Source organism: Indicator indicator, chromosome 1, assembly GCF_027791375.1.
Source record: "Indicator indicator isolate 239-I01 chromosome 1, UM_Iind_1.1, whole genome shotgun sequence".
Taxonomy (NCBI): domain Eukaryota; kingdom Metazoa; phylum Chordata; class Aves; order Piciformes; family Indicatoridae; genus Indicator; species Indicator indicator.
In genome coordinates this window covers 32,128,559-32,151,365 of record NC_072010.1, presented here as the reverse complement: position 1 = coordinate 32,151,365, position 22,807 = coordinate 32,128,559, and the positions used below count along the sequence as shown (strand labels likewise).

The window sequence follows — 22,807 nt, the reverse complement described above, 5'->3', positions numbered from 1 at the left end:
GGGAAACAATTTAGAGGTGCAAGCTCCTAAGTACAGGAACACATATTATGTATTGATTCTGATGAGAGAATGGGCAACCCAGGGTACTCAAGACAGACATAAAATTCAGAACCTGTTGTTCCCCAAAGTATGAATTAGAACAGGACTCGAATCTGCATAATTTTCAGAAAGGTGTACATAACAGGATGTAGAGCTGGGAACAGGGCTTGACATCAAACATATCCTGAGTTCCTGTTCAAACATCTCAGGGGCACAGACTTCATTTGTCACCTAGATCAAAACTAAAGGTGCTGAGTGCTTGCAGGGTTTAGCTCTTTGACCCAAGCTGTCATTTTTAGCTGTCTGCATTTTTCAGTGGTGTTTCAAATACTTTTATTTCCCAGCTGGTTGATTGATTTTGTTTGTTGATGATTTAGAATAAACTTCCCTTTTAGTAAAAGGCAAGAGATTTCCAAACATCTGTCTGCAAATAAGTCTTCAGGCAGCAACAGAGGAGTTAAAACTACTTCTTACACATTTCCCTTCAAGAAGTACACTTCTTTAATACTTATATTTTTGGGGCATATATTTGAGCTCACTTTTATGTTTTCAAGAAGTCTGACCCCACCCCAAAACAATGCAGTCTTTGTTTTATTTTCCAGCTTACCTTCCAAACTATCTAGCTGCAAAATAGTGAAAGTGATGTTGTATAGTTGTTTCCTAAAGAATGTATTTTGACAGAAACAAGTGAAATAAATGTGCATGCACAGTTAAAATTGTACATGATTTTTTTGAAAGGAATACATCTGGCCTTAATTCAAGAAGATAATCTTCATGTTAAAATTAGAGGGGCTGAGCTTTTTCTATCCTGATGAAATTGCTAATGAGTCACTTTTCCTAGAATTCCAGTCTTTGCCTTCCGTAGTATTAGTCATGGGTTTGTGAGATTCCTGGTGCTTCTCCCGAAGCAAGGAACCACTTTTGCTGGCTGTCTATTCCCACTAATATTTAAGACACAGGCATCTCTGTGTCTTGTACGAACTGCTATACAGCCAATGTCGAATTGTTAGCCCAAAGATCCTTAGATCTTTGCATCCATGTCTTATCTGAACAAAGCCAAAGGATTTTAACCTATTTCTCCCCTTCCTTGCTGGTTTTCTGGAGTCTGTCTACTGGCCTCCTCCCTATGCAGCCACTCCCATTGTCCCATGCTTCTCTTTCAGTCTCTGTGTCAATTCCCTCTTTTTTCCATGTGGGTCCAATGTGTGTCGTGTACATCTGCATGGCTTCAGTGCTCCGTCTGAAATTTCAGCTGTATTCCCATTTATTCTGACATGCTGCCTAATTTCTTCTCCTTGGCATACTCAGCTGATCTTATACCTCATCTCATGCCTCTGCTTGAAGTGTCCCACATTCTCCAGACAACACAAAATCACATCCAGATTTTACTTCAACTTAATTTTAGACCTTTCTGTCACTGGAATAAACCACAAGCTTAGTGTCAAGTAATAAATTATAGCAGTCCTAAACACTGAAGTCTGTCTTATTTTATCTTTATGTTGTTTATCCTCAGAGCCTCAACCCAGAAGATTTTTAATCATTGGCAGTACTAAACTTGGAGAGGAAAAAAGGAAGCTTAATGGTTTTAATCAATCATTCTTTTTTATCAAACCAAAAAATCAAATGCATAAGGAATTGTTATTTATTGTTGAACTGCCATTCAGAGCATCTTGTGTTTTGTACTAGAGAAAAATAGAATTGGAGTTTTCAATTATGATTGTGGCACCTCTCTCAATATTAGCCATGAAATTATCTTAATTTCATATGAATCATTGCTCAGCCTTCAACATACATAGTTGAATATCTCACAAAAGTCTAATAGGTTTCCTGAACATATAATAATTGCAACACTTTTCTTTAAATGCCAGTATTTCAGGATGTAAAATTAGTTATAAATTGTATTCTATATTAATAATCTGAAACATTTCCTTATTTAACACTGGCAAAAGTTCTTAATTACATTTCCATTCATCTTATTATCTTCTCTGTCTGCCTATCTGGTCTTTATAAATGAGGATGGACTCACTTTGCTTTGACTGGGTGTGTGTGCTGGAGTAACACTCAGTGTCTGAAAGAGAACAGTAGATTCATCTGTGCAACAGGCCACAGTCATTCACCACCATTTAATGCGAGGCATTAGGACTTCTTACAATAAAACACAACACGCTCAATTTGTATGTTGCTAGTTCTTGTGTTTCAGAATGTATGACAGATAGTTTTATGTGGCAAGAGATTGTCATTAATATTAGATAATGTGTATTTTTACTAATGTGGACAGTCTGGTAATTTTCCCACATTGACAGATTGCATCAGGTTGGAAGGGACCTTCAAAGATCACCTTGTCCAACCCCATTGCAATGGGCAGGAATAGCTGCAACTAGATCAGGCTGCCCAGGGTCACATCAAGTCTAATCTTGAATGTCTCCAGGGATGGGGCCTCAACCACATCCCTGGGCAACCTGCTTCAGCATTTTACCAGTCTCCTTGTAAAGAGCTTCCTCCTTATGACTAACCTAAGTCTACCCTGTCCCAGTTTAAAACCTGTGCCCCTTATCCTATCACTGCAAGCCCTTCTAAACAGTCCTTTGCCAGCCTTTTGGTAAGTCCCTTTCAGATACTGAAATACGGCTACATCATCTCCCTGGAGCTTCCTCTTCTCCAGGATGAACAGCCCCAATTCTTTCATCCTGTTCTTGTAGAACAGGTACTCCAGCCCTCTGATCATCTTTGCGGCCCTCCTTCCTGTGTTGTTTGTGGTTTGGCACTTCCATGGACTGGTTTTAGCAGGATGTGCCCCACAGGGTGCTGAGTTCCCTTACTTCTCACAGAATTGCAAAAACTTTTACATTTCAGTATCTTGTAGGAGTTTTCGTCTCTTGCTCATCATCTGCTGACTTCTTATGTTACTGATACTCCTTTTTGGAAGAAAGGTCAGAAAAGATGCTACCTGAACCTCAGCAAGGTGCAGTAGTCTAACACAAGAGAAGCAGGCGTGAAGCTTTCTTGTTGCCTTTATTTTATTAGCTTGTTTTGGATGAGATTTTGCAGGATGTATTTACCTCTATCATATGTGGGACGCTTATCAGAACACAGAAGTAAAGACTTTGTTGCCCATATCAAGTATCGTGAAACTTTTTGTAATGCAGCTGATTGTGTCTGGTTCAAGTTCAGTAAAAGCCTAGGAGAGCATTAGTCCTTGACTTTCACTCCCCTGGTTCTGGGCTAGGAACTTCTGTGAGGAATAGGAAAAAAACAAAAAAAACCCTAAGCTTTGATCGGTTGGGCTGTTCTCTGTTGGGTGATGTTTCAGAGACAGAATCAAACCAACTTTTCCTTTTTTGCAACAGTAAGGTTGGCCCCTTACTTACTAGTGCCATGTGTAAATACAGCTGAGCACAAGGAGGTATTGAAACATTTCAGTCCCATTTATACAATAATTTCTCCAGAAATGTCAAGAATTCAAGGCCTAGCAGTGTTTCTGGTTAATACCTGCTTCTAATCTTTGAAACATTTGTTTTGTGACAGAAGATTAATCACAGGAAATCATCTGTTCTAAAGGTTTATTTTTATTGCTGGGAGATACATGTATTTAAAAGCCAATGAGCATCTTCTCCTAGAAATCTACATATTGCCTTCATCTGTCTCCCTTTATGAGCCTGCTGCTTGTTCACAAGTCCTATAGAATTTATTTCCAGCCTGTTTGAATGGCTTTTCCACTTGTTCAACTGTAGGCACAATGACAAATCAAGAGCTGCAGTATAAAATGTATTTTGCTGGGAAATGACTGTGGTGAATTCAATGCTGTGCTGGTTCCTTGATGTATTTCAAGGCAGAAGAGCTATATTTGATCTTGGGGGTGGAAGAGAAAACTACAGTGTGCAGGCTGGTGGCTGCTCTGTCACTAATTTGTTGGCAGTTTCAGGAGAAAAAAAAATCTGCTTTTTTTTTTTTTTTAGTGCAGATATTAGCATGAATTATGGCACTAGCTATTTCAACAAGCATCCAGTGGAAATTTTAACTCCTTGGAGAGTTGTGTGTGGTTCTGAGCCATAACTAAGGCATTTAACTGTCACACTCCTGCAAATCGTAATAAAAACTAATAGGTAAAAAGCCACTGCTCCTTTAAATCAGTGTCACCAGTGACTCAGTAGCTATTGATTTTTTTTTCTTTATTCCTACCAACAGTTTCAATTAAGATTCAGCAAATCCACTCTGAGAAAACCCTGTATAAAATGCTTCATAAAATTGTGGTTCAATGCTGCTTTTTAAAATTCTGTTTAAGAAATGAGCATCTAAAAGTAATTATGTCTGTAACACATTAAAGCATCAATCTAAAAGGCTGGGATAATGCCCAATTCAAAGCTTTTGTTATCAACTTTGAGTGTATAATTACTAGAATGTATAAATACATATTTCATCAACTTTTTTCAAGCAACAGGTATACAAATTTTAAAAGTCAATTATTTTCACCCAGGCACACTACTTTCTGAATATGGAAGAATTACAGCATGGTTTTCAAAACCAAACCAAACCAAACCCCACACCACCGTATTTTCCTTGCAGATAGTGTCTTTATCAACAAATTTGTCTTGACAAAATGATTATAGGCTATTTGTCCTTACATTTTGTAATGCACTAAGCAAATTTCAGTGCTTCATCTACACATGAACCATTTGATAATTTGGGGTTTATATCACATTTGTCAGGCCATTTACCTGTGTTTATGCACATTGGGGAGGTTAACTCCAGATGTCCAGCAGCTGCACATAGGATCATGTGACTGTATTTTGCATGCCCTGTGGAAAGAAGGCAACCTAAATCTCTGTCATTTTCTAGGAGATGTTGAAAGCTGCAGAAAAAGAAATGAGAAGGGTAGCCAGCAGGGAGAAGAGCAAGATGCATGTGTAGAATAAATACATATTAATAAAAAGGTTTCCATCCTGAGTCACCATGCTTCCCACTTGGGTTTCCATACTGGCATGTGGCAACTGCTGTAATTGCTTGCACTAAAATGTGGTACTGAGAATGTAAAATAATTTTAGTTCTTGCTACAGCAATTTATCAGCTAGAAACAGACAAAAAAGGTAACATTGTATTGTTCATTTTCTAAAGACCATCTGAGATCTCTGGGTCGTGATTTGGAAACCTTTGGCAAGAAATTTTGAAGTACAACATGGGTATATCTTCCAGACACGTAGATTGGTAGCTGATTTACATTATCCATTTCCATTTTCACTTAGAGGCTTCCATCCAGTTTCCTGAGCAGGCAAAGAAGTTTTTCTTTGCTTTCAAGATTGTGTGCTGGCAAACTGCACGTTAAATGCAACTTCACTGCCATCAACCTTCAGAGGCCTCCGAAAAGGGCATTAGTTCTCCAACACATTTAATTTTATACTGATTTCATAATTAGGAGGTTGAGCTAAAAAAGCTGAAATGCATATCCTGCAGGGCAAGGGAAAAATGTTAAGAAATAAACTGCTGGTGGTGTTCTATGTAAAGAATGATTGATTTATGGAAGCTGCGCTGAAACAGGGGTTGAAATTTCCTGTATTGTAATTTTGAAATGCCAGAACAGGAAGAGACCTACTACATTGAGTGGTGTCTGAAGTTTGTGACAGGCTCTAGGCAAAAGAGCCTATTTTTTGCTCACTTAAATATCAAATTTACTAAGAGGGGTTTTGCCATCACCATTCTAAAGCTTTTCCTTCTTAGGACAGTCTAAGGTGTTCAGTCTGTATTTTAAGTGTTCTGGTATTTCATCATCAAAGGGCTAATGTTCTTTGGCTCTTTTCCTGAAGAAGTGGAGGATGTTGTAAGTTTACATTATAAAGAGTAATGATTATAAAGCCTGGTGCATGGAGGACTTAATCATGGAGAAATGCTGCTGTTCACATACTCCCCCTCAACAGGAGACCATGTGATGTATTTCAGTGTTGTTACAGACCTTAGTGTTTATTGCTTATCTGTGCTGCAGCTGTAGTAAGAACTCACACTGCAAACCAGGTGTGAAAATCTGGTCCAAGGGAAGGTGGGCTGTGGATTTGGAGGTCAAAGGAGAGACAAGAATTCCCTCTTCATCTTCAGGAGCCCCTATCCCATGAATAAGAGCAATATCATTAAAAAGGTTAAGCAGAAATCATAGATTTAATAGATTCATAGATTTTTTTTTTTTTTTGGTTGGAGAGGACCTCTAAGATTATCAACTCCAGCCATCACCCCAATACCACCGTGGCCACTAAGCCATGTCCCAAAGTCTCATGGCCATGTATTTCTGTCACCTCCAGGGATGGGGACTCCACCACCTTCCTGGGTAGTCTGTTCCAATCCCTGACCACTCTTGCAGCAAAGAAATTGTTCCTGATCTTCAACCTAAACCTCTTCTGGCACAATTTGTAATCTTTGAAAACTCCTTTCAGAAAGGAAAAATGTGAAAGGGGAGATGTGAGTGAAAAATAGCTACACTGCAGGAGAGGCCAGACCAGGTCAAAACAATAGGAAAAATGGTGAAGAACTGCAAGAGAAGATTAAAAAAAAAAAAAAAAGTAAAGCCTAGCTATTTAAAAATTTTAAAAGTCATTGAGACCAAAACCAAAAGCATTAAGCAATGAAGAAATGGAGAAAAAGACAGATTCTGAGAAAAGATACTGATTTAGCTTTAGCCTGTGCCTCTTTGTGAAATGTGAGTTTAGAAGACCTTTGGTAACCAGATCAATAAAATGTTTTATAATAATTTAATTAAATTGAAGGCCAAAAGATAAACTCTTGTGCTAAAACCTTGTACGTTTTTTTTTCCAGAACAGGGTTAAAAACTGTTCATTGCTCATTTACCTTCTCATTGATTTTCCTTCAAGCTAAGGAAAAAACAAGCTACATTTGGACAGCAGAAGGAACTGAGGTACCTTCTTCTGTTGTAGAAATGCAGAATAAAATGCAGTGGTCACTTAAGGCTAATTAACACTATAGAACAGATTTACAAAGTTTGAAGGGGAATTAGGTTATATCTGTGTATGAGACAATACTGCTGGCAACTACTGTCCAGCTTTGCTACCTATGAAGGGTGCTTGGCTTTGTTTCCAGTTGCTGAAACTAGAGAACTTATTTCTGAATTTAATGCTTTCTTCAAAGGTAATTTATTTAGGTTGTTCAGGTGTCAAATCAGAAGGATGCAGAACTTCAATTGGTTTTACATTACATTTCTACTCGAAGAAATCGGTGCTCTTAAACACAGAGTTTTTAAAAGTGCTGTCTGGTTTATTGCCTTGGTGTTGTATGTTAGGAAACATTATTATTTGCATTGATGTCACCATATTATTTTTTCTTTTGGAAAGAAGCAGACATCACTGCACCTTTAGTAGTCTAAAAGCCTTATTATTATTATTGTCATGGGTTAAGTGGAATATTTGCTGCTGTCGCTCAAAACCGTTCTGCCTCATGCCAACTTCAAAATAAAAGTGCTGGCTGGAGCAAACTGTATACGGGGTTTGAAGTTCAGATTGTAACATGGGAGACTTCTGTTCGGGTTGCTGCTTTTGGGTTCCGAGTTTTGGGTGTTGGCTTTTATGCTGAGATGGCAGGAGGACAGGGAGGGATAGGGGAGTAGCTCCCTGGCTTGATTTTTTAGCTCACTTGCTTCTGCTTGCTGCTGCTTTCTTCCGTGCCTTTTCTGCAAATAAGGTAATTGTGCATCATATTATTGTTATCTCATTTATTCAGTAAACTCTTATCTCAACTCTTTATCTCAACTGGAGGTTTTTGTGCATGTTACTTTCCCCTCACTTCTGTGTTCTAGGATGTGGTGGGTTGAAATTACCCCCAGCAACATAAAATTGCCAGACCAGCTCAGTTGAAAGCAAATGGCGCTATAGTCACAAGCACAACTACAATCTAGAAATATGAAATGCAATGAATAAATACAAAATATACAATATTTACATATATTTACAATTTATAAACAACACAAGAACCCCCCAGGACAAAACCCGGGGGTTACCCACAGCTTCCCCCTCCCTGCTCCCTCCCTCCGTGTACAAGGTAAAAGACAGAAGAGTGGAGAGTAGGCTGTTAGTACTCAACCACAACGAAGGAACACAGCCAAGGTCAGCAAGCTAGCAGAAGCACCAGCTAGAGCAAAGGAACTGAAAAGAGAAGAGAGTTAGGGTACACAACTAACTTTATGTTAGATATCAGACCAATGGGATTATTTAGACCTTAGCATTATTTTCCTTTTGCATCCAATGGTGATTTATTTACATTGTACCACTTTCCTACGCAATCTGTGGAAAATTTTTAAGGCACATCCTAAAACTACCACATAGGGAAAAGGCTGTGTTAAACTAGCACAATTGTATTTGGTGAAAATTGACACTTCTGCCTGTAAAACACACCTTTGGAATCGAAATGACTTCACTAACACATTAATTGTTTCTGCCATAAAGCTACTTTCTCTGAAGGGAATTGTCCTGCATCTTTCTAAAGGTAGGTTTCTCACAATCGTCATTTCAAGTAGCAATGTTTGAGTGCTACACCTGAAGTAATGGAGCACTCCTACACCATCATACATAAGCTTTACATTAAATAGAGAGGAGCTTGACTGTGATGGTACCACACTGTAACACTGACAAAACGTGTTCAACCTCTGACCTTCTCAGAGTCTTTCCCAAAGAGGACTGAAGGTCATGTGTTGTTAACTGTATGACTGAGACCTGATTGTGCATTGGTTTGAACCTGTGTCATTTTCTCTGCCTTTATGCTTTTAAAAGTGCTCATAAAATAGTTATTTGTGCTCTGTTGCTGTACTAGAATGCCAAAAGAAAGGCCACAGAAATTTATATTTTTGCATTAAAATACCTAAGAGAAGGTCATGAAGTCTGATTATTGCTGTGGTCTGGGAGTCAGCAGAGATGGATCAAAAGCTTTTTCAGACCTCATCTTAGGAAGCCAGGAGATTCTGGGTTCATTTGGGTTACATTTGATGTTTTAAATTTAAGAGCAAGGGCTTTTCTTCCACCTGAGCATCAGACTTTTGTAATAAATTCGTGTTCAGACATGGATTTTAGTACCCTGCCTTCACAGTTGCTTGGTTTTTAGTATTTCAGTATCTTCGGTAGCATATAGTGTCCTAATAATTCACAGTGTCCTCAAACACAAATAAAGTAGGAAAATTTTAATTCAGAAGAGGGCATCTGGTTTTATTTGTGATTTGTTTGTAGCTGACCTTTGATAAAGGATGGTTCATACTTGCAGATTTTTAGAATTCATTTTGAGTGTGTCCTTGTCTGAAATTGTATTCATTCCCTTTATTATTATTTTTTGCAGATTACAGATAGAAGAATCTTCTAAACCTGTAAGACTATCACAGCAGCTGGACAAAGCTGTAACCACAAACTATAAACCAGTGGCTAATCATCAATACAATGTAAGTAGCTTCAGTGTTTTCCTTTCTCCTTTTCAGGAGGAGTCTGGCTCAGGACTCCAAAATTGTGCTGCTACTGTTCTTCATCTCTTTCACTTGCAGTTGGCCACTGTCTTGGGAAATGCTCCATGTTATGTTTTCCCCCAAAATTTGTCTTCTGGGGGTGTTCTTTCTGTCTCAAAACCACTGTCACCCTTGGGACTAATGTCTGCCAATTCTAAATCTATCATGTTACCTGATGGAGGGCAGACCACCTTTACCCAAGCCTTTCCGAGCAGCTTTATTACCTTCTTCCTTTAGCCTTTTTATTGAAATGTAATTTTGAAGTCTGGGGATAACAGGCAGTTCTGACTTTGTGCTATGAGATGTGGAAGCACTCCTGTGAGCCAAATAAAATATCACATGGGGGTGGGCAAAAGATGTGAAAAAGAATCATTAGTTTCCAGTCCTTTGCAGGAACTGACAACAAGTAGAAAAGAGTAACGGCTGGTAATTTTTCACAGTTTCATACCTTCATAGCATGTGTTATTTGCATCATTGGCTTTATCAATATTACACCCACGCTGCTGTTCCAGATCAGTTGATATGCATACAAACTCTAATGTCCTTTTTCTTAAAGATCCCCTTTGAGTAATTTGTATGCATGCATATGTAATTGCTGTTACTGTTGAATGTGAGAACCGTTAACTCATGCTGAAAATGAGTCACCGTGTTAATCATTTAAACTTTTACATTTTTTATTAAGATTTTATTTACATAAAACAAATGACAATATACTGGATGATATTTAAGCATTATTCTGAAAGGCAGTCTATTTCCAGGGAACCAAAAATAGTAGTTTCTCTCTCATGGGACTGTTTTGTAGTAGCTGCTGTTCCAATGCTGATCTATAGATAGATGATCATACCAATGTAACTTTCAGCTTGGGGAATGACATTTAACCAAAATAGTCACACTGGTGTATCCTGCTCTGCAAATGCAGTTTTATATATAAATGAGTGTATGGTTTTATGGTGCAACTTTTATCCTTTTTCAATTCTGGAATAAGCTACAGTGATGTACAGCTTTTCTTTTTAGAGGGATTCTGTGCCATTTCTTTGACACTAGCAGAATTGCATCAGTGTATGAACTTCAACGTGGGGACCACCTTTGAATCTGTATTCCAGTCAGAAACTGCTGTGGTCATATCATTACAGAAATGCAAAATTGATGTGAGATTCAGTGGGTAAAACCAGGACGTAACCATACTTCTTACAAGCCGTGATGCTCGTGTCCAAAGTGCAATGCTTTTTATTGGTTCCATAACTGTCCATGCTAACGGAAATCCATTGGCAGTGTGTTTACTTTTCGGGCCTACCTTAAAGGTGTTCTGATGGGAAAAATCAAGTAGGACATACTTGAGTCACTCTTGGCCTTGACTTGGCTCTAAAGGCCCAGGCATGACTATTTTCTACAACATCTTTCTTTTCATTAAGTCTTTTTATTAAGCTTCAGGTTAGATGGCTGAAGGGACATACAACTGGGAGAACAAGTCCATGAACTTTATAAATCTCTTGGTTATATTTTTCTGCTGTTTTCAAGCAGCAGTTGCTTGCTGCGCTGCTTGTAATTATGTGACAGCCCTGTTAGGGACAAGACTTGTCACAAGAAAGAAAAGAATGGAGAAATGACTGTACATGCTGATACTTTCAGTCATCTTCTGGGGAGTTTCTGTGGAAAGAATATTTACTAAAAGAGAAAGAAATGGTTAGCGTTTCTTGAAGGAAGAGATGGTAGACTATTAAATGCGGCTTAAATGTGGCTGCTTCACGTTCCCATTTAATGAGTGTACAACAAGAAGGAGAAGGGAAATAAATTACATGAGGATAGGAAGTAGCAATAGCTTGGTTGAGTACAAGGATGGGACAAGTGATGTTTTTTTCAAGAAATTATGCTAAGTCTACCTTTTTATTAGAAGAAATTGCAATTCCATTACAATGTATGTCAAGACCATGACTTAGGTTTTCTTCTCCAGGAAAGTGACCTTTGTTTTCTGTATATCTGTAAATATTATGTGTTTACAAGGTTGCAGTGGTAATATTCCTGCAGCTGGAATCTTTCTGTGACATAATTATTTTTCATAATACAGCAGAAGAGTTCTCTAATGGTCCTGGTTACCCTTTGGAGACTTCTTTGTGGTCTCCCCTCTTCCCACTCTCCCATTCTTTAGAGGTTGGTACCTGTGCTCCAGGGGATGGGAAAACCTTAAAGAATTATTTTAGACATCTTCAGATGAAACTTTAGGTTTAGTCTCACTTCCCTATCACCTTTGTATTAGCTGTCTACCAAAGCAGTGTAAAACATCAGCTTCAGCATTAATGATACCTTCAAGAAGGCAATTTTAGCAGATATTTCAAGCTTAGCAACATCCTTGGAAGATAAACAAAAGAGAAATTGGTTTCTCTATGAAATCTTGCAGGGACAAACTTGCTCCTTCTACACTCAACCATTAGTTCTAAAATGGTCCTTCCTTGAAATCAAATCATATTTTAATTGTTTTAAATTTTAAACCCACACAATTTTAAAAAAATCAAATTGGCTTACAGTGTACATGCATTCTCTAATCTGACTCAGAAGTGCCTTAAGCCTACTGCATAAAACATCTGGTTTGCAAAGACAATAGAAAGGGAAAAAAAATGAAAGGCTGCATTGTAACTTGCTATGAGCAGCGTATTCACAAGACAAAAAGAAGAAACCAGCGACAGACACCACACTTTTTTGGGTTTTTTGGTTGCCTTTTTAAAAAAATATTACTCCACAACATGCTCTCTGTTTTTAGACAACATGGGAGGTGTTGCTGAGGTTGGAGGGTTGCTAGTTAAAATGTGGGCAGCCAGGATGCCAGCTGCAAGTAACTTTTCAACAAAGGGAGGGTTTGATACTCTGGTTTTATATGTGTTTATTTTATATGTCAATTAATTAAGAATATTAGAATATTCACATTGAATTTCTATAGGGAATATAAACACTCCTCTTTGATTTACATAATATCATCCAGAGAATGTAAAAGTTCCTACTGGAGAAAATATATTAAGGCACTACAATAATGGAGAAAGAAAAATCCTGAACCATATGATTTACTAACCAGAAATTAAGGGGGGGAGGGGAGGGAAACCAGGTGCTTTGGTTAAAAAGACTACTTCATGTTGATTTCCAGGAGACTGTTATTCATATAATGAGGATTTTATACCCAGTCATGAAATAATCCTGTCAGATTAACATCAGTGAAGATAATGTTGAGACTCATTTCCTTATTGTTACATTGTTCCTTTGTGCAGGAAACATCAGTTTTACAGTAAGCAGTTTTTTTCTCATCATGGAGAGAGTTTTAGTTAGTTGCTAGCTAAGCACATTTTCACTCTCTGTCATTTAAAGAAGTAAAAACAGTACCATGGGGTTTTTTTGTTACTGTTCTCAGAGATTGTCTTGAGAATCCCAGTAGCTTTTTCTATTATGTCTATGCCATTATTCCCATTGCTCAGCTACATGCAGAAGGAATAAGCTCAGTGCTTTGCACTTGTTCTTGATGCTAAAAAACAAAACAAAACCCGGAAAAGTAGGAGATGAGTTTCTTCCATCACTTCAGCTTGACCTTCCACCTGAGGAGATTGCAGCTTGTTTATGTTTCTCATTCGTTTTAGTTTTGTCGTTTGGGGAGGTGGAAAATTGCAGAAGGGTTGTTAAGAACAGGCATAATGGCTGCTGCTGTGGCAGGATGATGCAGTGTGTAACTGGCTGTCCTTGTCTTTCACACTGCATCTTTCAGCTGCTGTATTTTCTGAGACAGGGAAATGTTGCTAACTTCAAAACCAAGTGCATAGGTCTTTCAACTGAAAAGTGATCCCAGATGTATGTTGGAACTAGGTGATCTTTAACATCCCTTCCAACTCAAACTATTCTATGAACCCAGAATTCAGGCAAGCATTGCAGAGAGAGATGCCTTCATCTCTCCTACCATCTTCTGAACTTGACCTCCAAAGTGTTGGATGCTTTTCTGGCAACAAATTACAGCTGGGTAGTCCATCTCCTCCTCATGTAAAATGCTAATGTGTGCATATATTCAAAACATTTTTAATTCCCAGTCCTTGTGTCCCATAAGCTGGTGTCTCAAATGTAATAGGGCTTTGCTGAAAATTCAGTAGAGTATTGTTTACTGCTGTGAGACCTGACTGGAGAAACTGGAAGATTGATTCTGTGGATCCCTAAGTCAAAAAAGGCTGAAAGCCCATTGCAGCTGACTGCAGTGGCTAATTGGAAGACTCTACTTCCAGAATATGGTGTCAATATCTTGATTTTTGAAGAGGACTCTGTAAAGTCGTAGTTGTGCTTCCCTTCCCATATGGTACAACATCTCATACAAGATGGTAATTCCAGTGTCTGACCCCAAGCTACCAAACAGAAAGAATAGGGAGCAGTTTTCAAATAGGACCAAGAAACAATTGTTGCACCCAGCTAGATTAGATTATTTTTAATAATGTTTGGGTTGCTGTCATTTACAAATTTTCATCTGAAAACAGAGTGTAATATGGCACTATCTGCAACTTTGCATGGCAGGTATTTTCTCAGCTTTGGTTTCATTCCATGTATGATGATACTGCTATGCTTTGTGATAATCTTAGTCATTTGTTTGTTTGAAGCACTGTCAGTCTCATTATGTATGTGACAGTGAGTTTTCCCTTTGACTTTCTCCAGCTTATAAAGCAAAGCAGTTTTCAAATGCAAATTATATTAGAAGCTGGAAACTAAAATTGTTCTTGTAGATGGAAATGAGACTTCCAGAATATACAGTGTAATTGGGAGTCTGATCATAACAAGTATTTTTCAGTGATAGCTTGAAGTGTCAGCTTGAGACCAAGATGTGACCTGTTTGTGTATTTTTTAAGACCGAGGGGACAGCTTCATACTAAGAAAAAAACCCTAAATGCATGTTTTAGACCCTGCATACTTCACTGTTCTCAGGATGCACCCATGTCCTTGCAGCAGGTCCCTACACCATAGTGCTGACTTAGAACATGACTTCGATGGTAGATGATTGTTGTGTTAGGAAAAATATGAACCACTCATCATATGTCTTATTAAGTTCTGATTTAAGCCAGGTGTGAATTAAAAACATTTTTAATGCTGAACTCTGACTGGTGTCAGATCAGTTTAAGATCAGATGCAAAGACTTTTTTGGCAGTCAATCAGCTGCCATAGTGGATTGTTTATCTTGCAAGTGGCACTTTCATCTATCTCATACTTCACTCCTACTCCCCACTGTTGGTATCGTTTCTTTAGGTGCTTCATACAGAAACCTTTGGTTGAGTACCAGGACATGAGTAGAGCTGTAGGTCATAGCAGACATTTAGATAAATTAGAGTTATCCAGCTTCTCTAATACCTGTATGACTATGTGAACATACCCAGAGAACTGGACAGCTGCTTTGTTGGTGGAGTTGTAGCCAACAGAGGCAGGGAACACCTCAGTGCACCCTGGCCGTGCTGCTTGCTAAAGAATTTGGCTTATGTCATTGTGCTGGATTACACCCATCCTGGATGGGGCTGAAAGAACCCAGCTCCCCAGGTGGGACTTGGTTCCTTCCCCCCACCCAGGAGAAGAGGTCCCCTGGCTCAAAGGTGGTCTATTCCACTCCCCCTTCCTGTCCAGCAAGCCTATAAAAAAGGCGGACTGCTTGCTCTCTTTCCTGCCTCATCTGCTCAGAAGAACATCGCTGCTGCCACCGCTGCCTCCTGCACTGACCACGTGGCCAGGGCCTACTTCTTCTAACTGAATCCACTCGCATCCAGGGCCATCCAGGCTTGGTTTTGTATATTTTCCCATTTACCCTCATTCCTTACCTTTGTGAACCCTCCCTGTTACTGCTATATATATATTTTTGTTGTTGTTAAAAATTTACCTTTTCTACTTCCAAACCGATTCCAGACTATTTCTTTCGTGAATTTAACTCTCCTCTCCCCTACTCCTTTTTTTTTCTTTCCTCCCTCTCTACCTTTCTCGGAAAAAGGGTGGGGGTAGGAATCTCAATTTGTTATCATTTGATCTCCTAAACTCCAGTCAGAGCTCAAACTAGCACAGTCATAGAATCATAGAATGTTGTGGTTTGGAAGGGACCTTTATAAGTCATATTATGGTATCATAATTTTCTGTTGTATTAATAGATCCAGACTGTATTTTGGGGTTGTAGTTTTAAAGTATGTCAAGTGAGTGGACTTGCCCTTATGTATTTCAGTGCCATTGCTGTTCTTCTTCATGTGTTTATGGCTAGATGCAGTCTACATGCGTTAGCCTGTATAGTGAAACTATATCAGTAGAGAAACAGAAATGGAATCCACAATAGGGCTTCCAAAGCTTACAATTAAAACCTTTTCAAGCTCAACAGAGGCTCCTAATGAATGTCTGCTGAACTTTTCAGAAGCAGCAAATGTTTTGGCATACTGTTGTTTATAGGAAGGCCAATGTCCTAGGTTTATGTTCCTACTCTGGTTTCTATGGCAGAGCAGTTCTGCTGTAGATCATGGCAACCAAGATGATGTGCTGTGAAGCTGTTTTACTTGATGCTACAGTTTGGAATTGTTGCAAAGCTATTACTGTTTTGAAGATTTGTTTGTTTTTTTTTTTTTAAATGCAGAGGCTAAAGAGTTAAAGAATTACACCAAAGTGTATTGGTGGATAAAAATCAGTTGTGTGGGTTTATATGGAGAGGTTTTATCTTTTATAATTCTAACATAGAGTTAGAAAAGCAAACAAGTTTTTGATTGCCCAAGCCTATCTTTGACTTTAAGCAGAAGCAACAGACTGCAAGCTACAGGTGGGGAACAATTGCTCTGTATTCAATTTAATGATGTACATCTGTTCCAGGATTTGAAAAGAAGTTAGCTGGCCAGAGACTTAGGAACAACGGTAAAGGTGGTAATAGTCTTTAGCCACTTTGGGCGGATGCCAAGAGACAGACTATTTTCACTCAGGGAGTAGAAGGGAGTTAGCTGGCAAGAAAACATATGAAAAAATAAATAGTGCCATAAAAGTAATCTTTCTCTTTAAAACCAAGATTTTTAGTATCCAGTAGAACTGTGAATTTTCATTTCTATACTTCTTCTTTGAAGGTCTTCCTTTTGAGGGTCAGGTATGAGACATCAGAGGCAGAACAACTCCTGTACAAAATTATCCCACTGCAAGCCAGGCATGAGTCTCTTTTTCATCACGTGTGTCTCTTCTGCTGTATGTTGTACCACTTCAGACCTACCCACACAGTTTGCCTGCAATCACTGGATGATTACATGAATTATGTTACCTTGTGGGTCACCTTTGTTGTTTCCAAGTACCTTGATGATTTTCTGTTACTAAGGGTTGTACTGGGGGTGGACGAGGTGATGTGCTGGTAGATGTTGTGGTTGGTGCTCTGCAGTGATTGGGATTTGTTTGGGGTGTGCTTGCCTGCACCAGTCTTGTTTCTGAGGATGAATCTGAGGAAATGCAAAAAGTATTTTTTGAGGCAATAAAAGTTTGTGCAAAAATAAATGGTCACCTTGTGCAGATGGTAACAGTTACGTACTTGTTCATGTGCATTCTGAAATAGGATGATGTGTGGCAACAATGGGCCTCTACTTGCTTGGAAGAGTTTGGGGTTTTTTGGACTGCTGTAAACTGTGTGAACGCTGCTTAGGTTTATCCTGAAGAGATACCTTCCATACCCTTGAACTGTGTCTTCTCCTGGTGAAGATTGGTTTTATATTGATGGAGTAGTTACTTTGAGTGCTATTTCTGGAGCAGATGAGGCAGTGTCCATCTGAGCATTCTTTGGGCAGGTGGTTGTTTTGATTGTGGGTGTAGCCATGTTGGCCTGTGGATTTTCTCAAGTATGGGCAATAGTTTGATATTTGTCATTATACTTAAGAAGCTGATACCAGCAGAGGTGGAGTGAAAAATACCATTTCAGTTTGGATTCCTATGCTAATATTAATTCTCCCTCCAGGTTTGGGCACACCATGCAGACTCTGTTTCTGGGGGCTTTTACTGGCTGAGACAGATATCTGAAAAGCTTATTGTGCCGAGGACAAATGCTTAGTTTATGTTCCTAAAAGGACATTTGAGTGCTCAAAAGAAAATTTTCCAGAAGAAAAGCACTGAGTCATTGAACAATATTATATTAAATAGAAGAGGGGGTTTATGTCGTAATGTTCAGCACTGAGAATTACACAGCATTACATACTAATGTCTTTAAAACACGTTTTGTGTCTGATAGATTGAATACGAGAGGAAGAAGAAAGAAGATGGAAAACGGGCTCGAGCTGATAAACAGCAAGTGTTGGACATGCTTTTTTCAGCCTTTGAGAAACATCAGTATTACAACATTAAAGACCTGGTGGACATAACCAAACAGCCAGTGGTATGTACAAGTAGTCTTGTAATATAACAATTTCAGTAGTTGTCTATGTTTTCCATATAATATTTGCTATATGCCTTTGAAATAGCTCTTCAAATGTGTTTTACAACAAAGAGAAATCATCAAGACTTTTTTAGGACTGTGTAGGATACCAAGCATTGCAATGAGTACACTTTTTTATGACAGAGGTGCTTGAAGTAACCTAAATGGTCTCTTTCTTATTTAGGTTTGCTATAAACTAGCAACAGAATTTTGTAGTGCTCTGACATCTCCCATGCTGCTCCTGTCCTCACTGAAGTAACAGCCTAGTTAAGTTGCTGTTGGCAGTATAGAGCTTGTGTGAAGGAGTGATCAGCCCTGCCTTCAGTTTCTGACCTTTATCTTGGCATAGCAACAGCAGTTACTCTTTTTCTGTGGGTCTAGGAAATTGCGTTTCATGGAAGTAGTATTAAATGCACACGTTATCCATGTTAGGAGCTCAGGCATCATGACAACACCCCCAAAATCATTTGATTTCCTTTACAAATAGAATAATTTTTAGAGTAAAACTTCAGGGGGTTGATATTTGGGATTTAATTTTTCCTTAAACATTGTTCTGATACACAAACAAGAAAAGCATGAAGATGTGTGCTTGCTTGATGGTTAGTTGTAGAATCATAGAAGCATGGAATTGTTTTGGCTGGAAAAGACCTCTAAGATTGAGTCAAACCATCAACCTCACACCACCATGGCCATTAAACTACATCACGAAGTGCCATGTCCACACATTTCTTGAATGCCTTCATGGATGGTGACTCTTACACCTCCTTGGGCAACCTCTTGCAATGCCTGACCACTCTTTCTGTAAATCTAATATCCAATCTAAACCTCCCCTGCCACAATGTGAAACCATTTCCTCTTGTCCTGTTGCCTGCTACTAGAGAAAAGCGACTGCCCCCACCTCACTACAACCTCCTTTCAAGGAGTTGTAGAGAGCAATGAGGTGCTATGCTGGGCCTTGTTCTCACCAGTAGGGAAGGACTGGTGACCAATGTGAGGCTCAGGGATAACCTTGGCTGCAGTGACCAAGAGGCAATGGAATTTAAGATCCTCAGGGCAACTAGGAGAACATATCCCAAGCTTACAACCCTGGACTTTAGGCATGCAGACTTTGGTCGCTTCAGGGATCTGCTGGCCAAAGTATTGTGGGACAAAGCCCTAGAGGGAAGAGGGGCACAGGACAGTTGGTCAGTATTCAAGGATCACCTTCTCCATGCCCAGGACCAAAGTATACCCTCAAAGAGGAAGGCAGGAAAGAATGCTGGGAGACCTGCCTGGATGAGCAAGGAGCTCGTGGACACGCTGTCACACAAAAAGAAACTCTACAAGGAGTGGAAGAAAGGACAGCTAGAATGGGGGGCATATAAGGAAGCTGCCTGAGCAGCAAGAGACCTGGTTAAAAAACTAAAGCTCAGTTAGAATTACATTTAGCCAGGGAGATCAAGGGGAACAGTAAAAATTTCTATAGGTATAGTAATGGTTAAAAAAAAAGACTAGGGAAGGGGTGGACCCCCTCAGAAACAAAACAGGTGAACTGGTGACATGGAGAAGGCTGAGGTTCTCAATGACTTCTTTACCTCAGTCTTCGCTGGCAGGAGCTCCAGCCACACTCCCGGAGTAACAGAAGATAATGGCAGGGACTGCAAGAAGGAATGTGTCCAGAGAAAGGCCACCAGGATGATCAGAGGGCTGGAGCACCTCTCCTATGAGGACAGACTGAAAGAGTTGGGGCTGTTCAATCTGGAGAAGAGAAGGCTCCAAGGTGACCTTCTTGTGGCCTTCCAGGCAGTATCTGAAGGGGGCTTACAAGAAAGCTGGGGAGGGACTTTTTAGGCTATCAGGTAGTGAAAGGACTAGGGGGAATGGAATAAAGCTGGAAGTGGGGAGATTCAGGCTGGACGTGAGGAAGAAGTTCTTCCCCATGAGAGTGGTGAGAGCCTGGAATGGGTTGTCCAGGGTGGTGGTTGAGGCCCCATCCCTGGAGGTGTTTAAGGCCAGGCTGGATGAGGCTCTGGCCAGCCTGATGTAGTGTGAGGTGTCCCTGCCCATGGCAGGGGGGTTGGAACTAGATGATCCTTGTGGTCCCTTCCAACCCTGACTGATTGTATGATTGTGAGTGACGATCAGGTTCGTGATCATCTGAAGAACCTTTACGTATTGACATCCATGGGATCCGACGGGATACACCCACAGGTACTGAGAGAACTGGCAGATGAGGTTGCTAAACCCCTCTCTATTATATTCTAAAAGTCCTGGCAGTCTGGGGAAGTCCCCACTGACTGGAAAAGGGGAAACATTACTCCCATTTTCAAAAAGAGAAAGAGGGATGACCCAGGAACTACAGGCCAGTCAGTCTCACCTCTGTGCCTGGTAAAAAATATGGAGCAGATCCTCCTGGAGGCACTGCTGAGACAGAAGAATAATGAAGATGTCATTTGATACAATCAGCAGGGCTTCACCAAGGGCAAATTGTGCCTGACAAACCTGGTGGCCTTCTATGACAAGGTCACAACATTAATAGATGAGGGGAGAGCAACTGGTGTCATTTACCTGGACCTGAGCAAAGCCTTCGACACTGTCCTGCATGACATCCTGCTCTCCAAGCTGGTAAAGTCTGGGTTTGATGGATGGACCATTCAATGGGTAAAGAACTGGCTTGATGGCCACACCCAAAGAGTGGCTGTCAATGGCTCCATGTCCCAGTGGAGGCCAGTGACAAGTGGAGTCCCTCAGGGCTCAGTCCTGGGACCAGTCTTGTTCAACATCTTTGTTGGTGCCATGGACAGTGGCATTGAGTGCACCCTCAGCAAGTTTGCTGATGACACCAAGCTGTGTGGTGCAGCAGACACGCTGGAGGGAAGGGATGGCATCCAGAGGGACCTTGACAGGCTGGAGAGGTGGGCACAAGCCAACCTCATGAGGTTCAACAAGACCAAATGCAAGGTCCTGCATCTGGGGCAGGGCAATCCCAAGCACAAATACAGGCTGGGCAGTGACTGGCTTGAGAACAGCCCTGAAGAAAAGGACTTGGGGGTGCTGGTGGATGAGAAGCTCAACATGAGCCAGCAGTGTGCACTTGCAGCCCAGAAAGTAAATCATATCCTGGGCTGCATCAAGAGAAACACAGCCAGCAGGTCGAGGGAGGTGATTCTCCCCCTCTACTCCAGTCTGGTGAGACCCCACCTGGAGTACTGCATCCAGTTCTGGAGCCCCTATTACAAGGAGGATCTGGTGGTGCTGGAAGGTGTCCAGAGAAGGGCCACCAGGATGATCAGAGGGCTGGAGCACCTCTCCTATGAGCACAGACTGAAAGAGTTGGGGCTGTTCAGTCTGGAGAAGAGAAGGCTCCGAGGAGACCTTCTTGTGGCCTTCCAGTATCTGAAGGGGGCCTACAAGAAAGCTGGGGAGGGACTTTTTAGGGCATTGGGTAGTGACAGGACTAGGGGGTTGGATGCTAGAGGAGGGGAGATTTAGATTAGACATGAGGAAGAAATTTTTCACCGTAAGGGTGGTGAGACACTGGAACAGGTTGCCCAGGGAGGTGGTGGAAGCCCCATCCCTGGAAGTTTTTAAGGCCAGGCTGGATGTGGCTCTGAGCAACCTGATCTAGTGGAGGGTGTCCCTGCCCATGGCAGGGGAGTTGGAACTGGATGATCCTTGAGGTCCCTTCCAACCCTGACAATTCTGTGATTCTGTGATCCCCTGGCTGTCCTGCGCATGCTGCATAATGGCACTCAAGATGACCTGATGCGTGACCTTCCTCAGCACTGAGGTCAAACTGACAGGTCTGCAGTTCCCTGAGTGCTCCTTCCAGCTCTTCTTACAGATGGGAGTCATGTTTGCCAAACTGCAGTCAGCTGAGACCTCCCTACTGAGCCACAACTGCTGGTAAATGCTGGAAAGTGTCTTGGTGAGCACTTCTGCCAGTTCCCTCAGTACCCTGTGTTCTGCAGTATCTGTCAGTCTCTTCACCTATGAACCCTAACTGTCCAGTTCTTTCCCTTCTTCCCCTCTTCAAGTTTTCCTTGAGCAGACCAGGCAGGAGCAGGGGGAGACAATGACATGTGATGTATCTTTGGTGCTTTTGATGTTTTTCACTGATGACTTCGATATCTATTCTCAAACCAGCTGATTATGTTTGTGAGTCTAAATGTAACAAAAATTTCAGAAGTTGTTAGAGCTAAGGGAGAAGAAGTGACAGCTGGATTATGGAAAAAGTATTCCTCTGTAAAAGATGGAGGAATGGAGAAGCTTACTGGTTTTGTTCATTTTGTGTTTAGAATGAGGCAGATCTGTGTCAGAGAATTTTATGTAACATGCACAATCTGTTTCTTTAAGAAGCTGCACAAAGTTGTTACCCAATTCAAATACATGTAGGTTCGTGATGTTCTAGTACCTTGGAAGAAACTAGTTGGATAATGTATCTGTGTCTCCATTCATTTATCTAATGAGTCAACTCCATATGTGTAGGGCACAGAATGTGTGTGGATCATTAGAGCTGAGAAGGAGAAAGAACAGGAGGAAGATATGGAGGGAGTGGCAGGAAAATTTTAAGGTGTTTGTTGGTTGTTGAGGATTTTTTGTAAGATACAGGTATGACAGTCACTGTCTCACAGATGCACAATCTCACAGATGCACAGAATGGTAAGGTTTTGAAAAGGACCTCCAGAGATTACCTAGTCCAATGCCCCTGCAAAAGCAGGTTTGCCTAGGTCAGGTTGCACATGTTCAGGTAGGTTGTTAAAGTCTCCAGAGAAGAAATGTGTTGCAATATCTCCATTACCCTCAAAGTAAAGAAGTTTTTCCATAAGTTCAAGTTAAACCTCCTGTTTTCTAGTTTGGTCCTGTTGCCACTTGTTCTGTCACTGGCCACCACTGAGAAGAGCCCAGCCCCA

At 40.6% G+C, this 22,807-nt stretch overlaps 1 protein-coding gene across 1 annotated transcript in view; it reads left to right on the top strand.

The window, feature by feature from the left end:
- Positions 1-22,807, top strand: part of GTF2F2 (general transcription factor IIF subunit 2) — a 102,063-nt gene that overhangs the window by 72,840 nt on the left and 6,416 nt on the right. Inside the window, exons 6-7 of the mRNA XM_054384440.1 lie at positions 9,355-9,454; positions 17,733-17,876. Coding sequence (XP_054240415.1) covers positions 9,355-9,454; positions 17,733-17,876 — 244 coding nt within the window. The remainder of the gene's footprint in view (positions 1-9,354; positions 9,455-17,732; positions 17,877-22,807) is intronic.